Genomic DNA, 7,328 nt, shown 5'->3' with positions numbered 1-7,328 from the left:
AAGGCCAAAAGCAGAGCTAGGATTTGGCTCCTTGGTCCGCTGCAGTCTTGGCATGAGGTTTGGAGCCGTGTCCTTGGTTTTTTTTCACGTTTCCTGGATGAGGTAAGCTGGGGTGGGCTGAGCACTGAGATCACGCAGATGTGGCCGAACAGCAGATGTCCAAGCAAAGCAGAGAGCGCGGCAGCCTCCGCCTTGGCCATCTGGCAGGCAGGGGCCGCTCGGCTCTCCTTTGGAGAGGCTTCCGGGCCGTTGGTTGCCTTGCTGGGGGATGAATTACAGGTACGAAGTTCCTCTCCCAGACCACACTCCTTTGATCTAGACTTTTGTAAGAAATGCTTACCGGTGTCCCTGAATCGTCCCTGCCGTGGGGCCCACCGGTCAGGCATGGGTGTCTTGTGAAGATCATGGAATTATTTGGTTGGAAAAGACCTTTAAGACCATTGAGTCCAACCGTACCTGTCCACCCCCAAACCCTGGCCCTCAGCACCGCCTCTGCCCGGCTGTTAAATCCCCCCAGGGCTGGGGACTCGACCCCTTCCCTGGGCAGCCCCTTCCAGCCCCTGACAGCCCCAAGGGGAAGGAATTGTTCCCCATGGCCAACCTCACCCTGCCCTGGCACAACTCAAGGCTGTTTCCTCTTGTCCTATCGCTTCTTAGAAACGTATTGCTTGGGAGAAGAGACCGACCCCCACCTTTCTACAACCTGTGATGATTGGATTCTTTCTTTTAAATATGTTTGGTTTATGATGACGAGGTTAAAACCACGAGCATAAAATCAGTAGGGCAGCCCTGCATCTGATCAAACCCCGTCCACTGCTTATCTCTGCCTCCCAGCACTCTTGCAGTGTACGCTCTTTCTAGACGGAATCTCCCCAGGATTTGTTCTCGGGCCGCTGATGCTTATTTTTGGTGGTGCCTTCACGCCGTTCGATCGTGCTTTGGCGCGGGCTTCCCACGCCGTGTCCCAGCCGGCGGATGCTCGGTGGGAAGCCGCTGCTGCCTGCGGAGCAGCCCCTTCCTGGCCAAGCCCCTGCCCGCCACGTGCTCGCGCCTCTCCTTGCCTTTTTTGACTTGTGGCATAGCTGGCGACAAGAATTTCTGAGTCAGCACGTGGCAGGGTTAGGAAAAACTTACTGGCAAGATTACTAACGTAGCAGAAAAATCAGAGGGATTTGTTAGTGGTTGGAGCTCCGGGCGGGTAGGAGAGGTCTGACGGTGCTGATGAATTGCAAAAATGCCCTCAGTGGTGCCTTCCCAAGCTCCAAAAGATGCCAGTGTGCAAAACAAAAGGTAGGTTGAAGTGTTCTGGTGTGGGGTTGCTGCTCAGTGTGCGCGCAAGCAAATCTGCAGGCATAGAGAGGCTCATTTCGGAGCCTTTCACTAAAGCTGAATTGAAAATGGGCATGAAATGCTGCGTATAGTTATACATGCTGTGGTGGGAGGCTGGTCCCTGCTGGGCTGCTGGCCTCCCTGAAGGATAACAGCAGAGACAGGAGAGGAGAGGAGCAGAGGGTATTTTTTCTCTTACGTTAGGAATAATTTTTACCCGGATTTCTGTGGAGGCAGAGCCCTCTGTTGCATACAAAATACCAAGGTTCCAGTGAGTGCTTGTGCCTTTGCCGAATCATGTGAAAGTGTTAATGGCCCAGCAAGCAGAGGAAAAAAAAAATCAAGCTATTTTGTTAACAAGTTTAAAAGTGACCTTTTATCTTATTGTCCCTCCCATTCCTTTTTTTTTTTTCCCCCTTACCAAAATCTTTTTCTTTGACAAACGAAAGATGATCACTTCCCTGTTGCGACTTCAGATGTAGAAATACTTGTATAGTGAGATGTAAATCATGGGAAAGCCCAGACCTGCTCTTGTACTGGCGATACGAAAAGGATAAACCTGTGTTCATGAAGAATCTGTCTGGGGAGAAAATATTTAAATCCTCTCTCCCTCTTGCAACTTTTCCTTTGTCCGCCTCTGTTGGCAACGTGACCCTCACGATCAGTACGGCTTGTAGGTGTTTTATGTGCAAAGTGCCGTTGCGGGAGCGGCGGGGCACAGACGGGGTGTTCAGCCGGCGGCCCGGCGGCGGGGCGGGGGCTGCTCTGCCCGGAGCAGGTCCATGTTCAGAAGCACCAAAACTCGGGCCTCCAGCGCAGCATCGTGCCAGTCCCTGGTTTGCACCGGGAAGGGCGCACCTACGCGTTCGGTGTTTTCTCTGCCTCCCGTCCCACCGTCTTCCCTGGCTGGTCCCAGGCTCGCTCAGCTCGGCCCTGCTGTGCCGCTGGTTCTTGCCCCAGCTGCAATTATCAGCAGCCGTGTTATGTTGAACGCGGCAAGTAAATTAGCACCTGAAGTTGCTTCTGTTTTGCAAGCGTAATTACAACAATAGGCGAGCCTGCCTGCGTTTTCAAATGCTGAAGAGGCAGGGAGTGTGCTGCCTGTATCGCTGCCTGGACTCCGCGTCCTCCCCTGCCTGCCTGCCTTCAAAAAACGAGCCTGAGCTCTTCAGACAGAAATCCAGCTCACGCCAAAGGCGACTAACGGTTGGACTTGATGATCTTAAAGGTCTTTTCCAACCTAGACAATGCTATGATTCTATGACTATTTTCTTCACCGTGTTCCCTTTTGTACCAAGCTGCCGGAGCTGGCTGCAACGGCTCATGCAGATTTGTGATGAACTCGCGTTTCCCTCCCTTACCTTAGTCCCAGCTGAGGTCTTCTTTTGAATGGAGAGCAGCGAGGTAACAGACGTGTTTTGGTTTGCTTTGTTTCCATCAGGGATCAACCAATGTGGTTTACCAAGCCCATCACGTCAGCAGGAGTAAGAGAGGACAAGTCGTTGGTACCAGGGGTGGATTCCGAGGCTGCACGGTTTGGCTCACAGGTACTTTCATCTGGGCGTGAAAGCGTGGCTTCACGTGTGGAACCCACTTGCATACGTGAGCATGGCTCAGAGGTGGGGATTTGGGGTCCGCGGGAAACACCAGCGTTCCGTGTGAGCTGGGAATTGCAAAACATCTACACGTGGGAAGCACCGGCACGCGGTGCTGGCACAGCAAGATGTTCTCCCTGGCAGCTGCTGCCCGTAACCAATGTATTTATGAATGTCACAGCTCTTATCGGGCTCCTTCGAACACGTCAGAAGCCCTAAGGATCACGCTTGTCGTTCCCCAGTGCGTGGCTGAGGAAGTCTTGGCTCAAATCCAGCCAGTCCTCGGCAGTGGAACATGCCAAGGGTTGTCCAAAACAGCGTGCGGATGTTTTCATTCGGGGTCAGTGGGAAGTTTATGGGGACACCGAGGTTCACTGTGTTTAAAGTGACCTCATGAGCAGCAGTCATCTTGTCCGATGAACAAATACCCCCAGTCCGACGGGGAGCGATGCCTTGCATGGCCACTGCAGGTTTCTGACATCATTTCTCATTTCGTGCCTTCTGATGTGTTGGTTGCCCTTCCCTTCCGCTTTGAAAGATCAACTCATTGTTTGGAGAACAATGCGAGAAATGACGATCGCATTTATTTTGCTCCACCAGTATTTACACAACTCCATCTTTTGCCACTTCTCCGGTTGTTTGTTTGCTTGTTAAATATTGGCACTTTCTTTGACTGCTGGACGACGTTGGAAGACTGACTTGAAAGGGTTTCTAAAGCCATTTGGATTTGCCTTCTTATCAGCTTATGTGCTACGTGTTGGATTAAAACGCATTTCAGTCTCGTTCTCCTCTTTAATTTTGAAAAGGTGGCCAATGCCTAATGTGCTTTAATACAATTTCTGAAGCCAAAAAACCTAGCCGAGGCAATTTCCTCCTCCTTCAAATATCACTCAGAAATCTGGTGTCTGAAAGGCTTGAGCTTCTCTGGCTGGTGATTACTCTTTGAAATAGGCAGTGGTCTCCCAACTTCCTATCAATTTAGTTTTAAGAGTCTATATGGAAGGACATTTCATTGCATGGGCCATATGGATTAAATGGAAGGGTATTTGAATGCCCTGCACCTCCAGCTCAGGCGAGCTATCAGTCTGTTGTACTACAAAACCCAAAGGCACAGCCAGCAGCATTCAGCTCTGCCCAGCCAGGCCTCCTCTCCAGCACAAACACGGCTGTTCTGCATCAGACCAGAAGACCTCCGTGTGGATTCAGGCTGGGAGAGCAGTTGGCTCTTTGTAGGGGGAACAGGAGGAGGAAGATGCTGAGAGACTTGCAGGCATCCTTTCAGGCTTCCCCTACTTGCTATCCCACCGTGGCCCAGCAACAGGTACTTCTGCAGCACTGCTGGGTTGAGCCCCTCAGCAGCTTTTCTCATGGCATTAATGCCATCCCTTCAATCAGAAGGGTTGGCCGGGGCTCTGCAGTGGTAACCATGTGCTAAAAAGGAGAATCCAATCTCCCTACCTCATCCCTTCCCTAGGGCAACTTTGGGCAGAAGGAGTTCGGCTGCCAGTGTCCCAGGAGGTATTGCGTTACGCTGTCATTTTCACTCTTTTGCCCTCAAACCTGAGCCTCACTCTTCTGTCTCCAACAGGCCTTTCTGGAGCTGGCAAGACCACCATTGGCTTTGCTCTGGAGGAGTACTTGGTTTCTCACAGCATCCCTTGCTATTCCCTGGATGGCGATAACGTTCGGCATGGCTTGAATAAGAACCTGGGTTTCTCGGCTGAGGACCGCGAGGAGAACATCCGCCGCATCGCAGAGGTGGCCAGGCTGTTTGCTGACGCTGGCCTCGTCTGCATAACCAGTTTCATCTCTCCTTTCACAAAGGTAAACTTACTGCATCATATTCTGCTCCTTTCTGGGCAGCCTTGATGTCACGATTGTTCTCAGGAAAGAGAGATTTACGTAGAGGACTTCCTATATATGCTATCAGCTGCTCCTTGGAACTTCTCCTCTGTTCCTTTGTACAACACCGCCGATGCACAGCACTCCACACGATCAGGACAAGTTTCTGGAGAGCAGTTTGATGTCACTTCTTTGAATATATTCAGTGTTACACATCGATTAAAAGCTAAGGGAAGGTTGTCGTCTCCCTGCAGAGGCTCCTGCTGTTAACTCGTGAGGAGGCAGAAGAGAGGCACAGAGACACCAGCCCCTCATAGTGCTATTGCTGCTCTGTTTGAAGTATTGATGGTGTTTTATGTTTCCGGAGGATACCAAGTAGCTGCCATTATCAAGCCGATGCAAGCAGTTCCTTTTCTCGACCCAGGGCAGATAATTACTCACATTCTAAAGTTCTGCTGTGCTGCTTAACAAAGAGATCTTCATGATGTTTCGGGTGGAAAAAGCTGAAAACAGATTGAAGTTGTAGATTATTTTTTGTTAAAGTGTCTTTAAAGAAAAGGGGGGAAGGGAGATGAAAAACCCTTGTTAGAATTAGTGTAAATTTAGTAAATCTATACCAGAGATGAATTTACCTGTCAAATTCCAGGGCATGCCATGTAGTAGGAACGTGCTCGCTGGAATTCAGATACGTGGTTTTCCCGAATTTCTTCTAACAGGATCGTCAAAATGCACGGAAAATTCACGAGGCAGCTGGGCTTCCTTTCTTCGAAATCTTTGTAGATGCTCCTCTAAATATTTGTGAAAGCAGAGACGTGAAGGGCCTGTACAAAAAGGCAAGAGCGGGAGAGATCAAAGGTATGGAAGAGCAAGCGCTCACTTTGCCTCTGCTGCCCGAGGCGTTGGATGGCATGGTGTGTCGGCTCCGCACGTAGAGCTGGGCTACCAGAGGCTCTGGGCGTGCTCAGGTTTAGCCTATAGAGCTGGGCTACCGGAGGCTCTGGGCGTGCTCGGGGGTAGCCTATAGAGCTGGGCTACCGGAGGCTCTGGGCGTGCTCGGGGGTAGCCTATAGAGCTGGGCTACCGGAGGCTCTGGGCGTGCTCGGGGGTAGCCTATAGAGCTGGGCTACCGGAGGCTCTGGGCGTGCTCGGGGGTAGCCTATAGAGCTGGGCTACCGGAGGCTCTGGGCGTGCTCGGGGGTAGCCTATAGAGCTGGGCTACCGGAGGCTCTGGGCGTGCTCGGGGGTAGCCTATAGAGCTGGGCTACCGGAGGCTCTGGGCGTGCTCGGGGGTAGCCTATAGAGCTGGGCTACCGGAGGCTCTGGGCGTGCTCGGGGGTAGCCTATAGAGCTGGGCTACCGGAGGCTCTGGGCGTGCTCGGGGGTAGCCTATAGAGCTGGGCTACCAGAGGCTCTGGGCGTGTGCGGGGGTAGCCCGTTGCCCTGGTTTCACTGTCACTGCTCTCACTTGCAGTACTCAGCGTGGTTGAATGCTTGCCGGTTGCTTGCACAGTGTGGTTGGCTCTAGGGCACAGGGTATCGCGTTAAATGAATTTAGTCTGGATTTAATTGTCCGTAGGGTTCACGGGGATTGACTCGGAGTACGAGAAGCCCGAATCTCCTGAACTGGTGTTGAAAACGAACGTCGCGTCGGTGTCTGAGTGCATTCAGCAGGTGGTGGAGCTCCTCCAAACAGAAGTAGGTCGTTCCTACGCCGCCGCTGCCGGCACTTGTAACCCTGGTTTTGGATACTGACTTTTTGGTGTGCATTTCAAAACCAGCGCGTGACTTACAACCGCTGTCTGTCTCTCTTTCAGAACATCGTGCCCCATGGCTCAGTTAAGGATGTTCTTGAGCTGTTTGTACCTGAAAACAAACTCGACCACGTCCGAGCTGAAGCAGAGATGCTGCCGTCGGTAGAGATCACCAAGGTACCGTTGCGGGCGGGCGCTGTGCTGTGGTGCAGCCGCTGCTCGGCTGTTCGAGGGGGAGAAGCTTCGACGGGGACGTTGCTAGAGGGGCTCTGTTCCTCTGACGGCCGTGTCCTTTTGTGGCTGCAGTTCATGGCGAGCTGAAGCGTGGTCCTGACCCTCAGCCATTTCTGCCGTGCCCCCCCCGTGCTGTAGCAAGCCAAGGCCGTCAGGCTCTTTGTGGTGTTAGTACAGCCCCGCAAGCCGTTGTGCTGTGAAAGTCCATGAGTCTGCCTTAAAAAAGAGCGTGAGCCAGCCCTCCCGCAGCTTTCTCCCCCTTCGTGAATGTCCTGTGTTTGAAGAAAAACACACGAGAGCACTGTTGCTGCAGAGGGAAGGAAAAGCCACCTCCGAGCGTGACCTGGTGACAGGAGTGCCGTTTGGGTTTGTTTTGCAGCTGGATCTGCAGTGGGTGCAGGTGCTGAGCGAAGGCTGGGCCACTCCGCTGACCGGCTTCATGCGCGAGGCGGAGTACTTGCAAGTGATCCATTTTGGCACCCTGCTGAATGGTACGGATCCCCACGCTTTGCGCTAACGCTGCCCGGCGGGCCGCTGCAGGACGGGACGCTCACCCCGCGGCGCCTCGGCAGGCAGC

At 52.7% G+C, this 7,328-nt stretch overlaps 1 protein-coding gene across 1 annotated transcript in view; it reads left to right on the top strand.

Moving 5' to 3' along the window:
• PAPSS2 (3'-phosphoadenosine 5'-phosphosulfate synthase 2) overlaps window positions 1–7,328 on the top strand; it is an 18,363-nt gene that overhangs the window by 3,682 nt on the left and 7,353 nt on the right. Inside the window, exons 2-7 of the mRNA XM_035893089.1 lie at window positions 2,771–2,876; window positions 4,513–4,748; window positions 5,483–5,621; window positions 6,343–6,461; window positions 6,581–6,694; window positions 7,131–7,242. Coding sequence (XP_035748982.1) covers window positions 2,771–2,876; window positions 4,513–4,748; window positions 5,483–5,621; window positions 6,343–6,461; window positions 6,581–6,694; window positions 7,131–7,242 — 826 coding nt within the window. The remainder of the gene's footprint in view (window positions 1–2,770; window positions 2,877–4,512; window positions 4,749–5,482; window positions 5,622–6,342; window positions 6,462–6,580; window positions 6,695–7,130; window positions 7,243–7,328) is intronic.

The sequence above is a fragment of the Egretta garzetta genome, unplaced genomic scaffold, assembly GCF_000687185.1.
Source record: "Egretta garzetta isolate BGI_Z169 unplaced genomic scaffold, ASM68718v1 scaffold234, whole genome shotgun sequence".
NCBI lineage: Eukaryota > Metazoa > Chordata > Aves > Pelecaniformes > Ardeidae > Egretta > Egretta garzetta.
The sequence above is the reverse complement of the archived record's forward strand: the minus strand, read 5'-3'. Positions and strand labels throughout refer to the sequence as shown.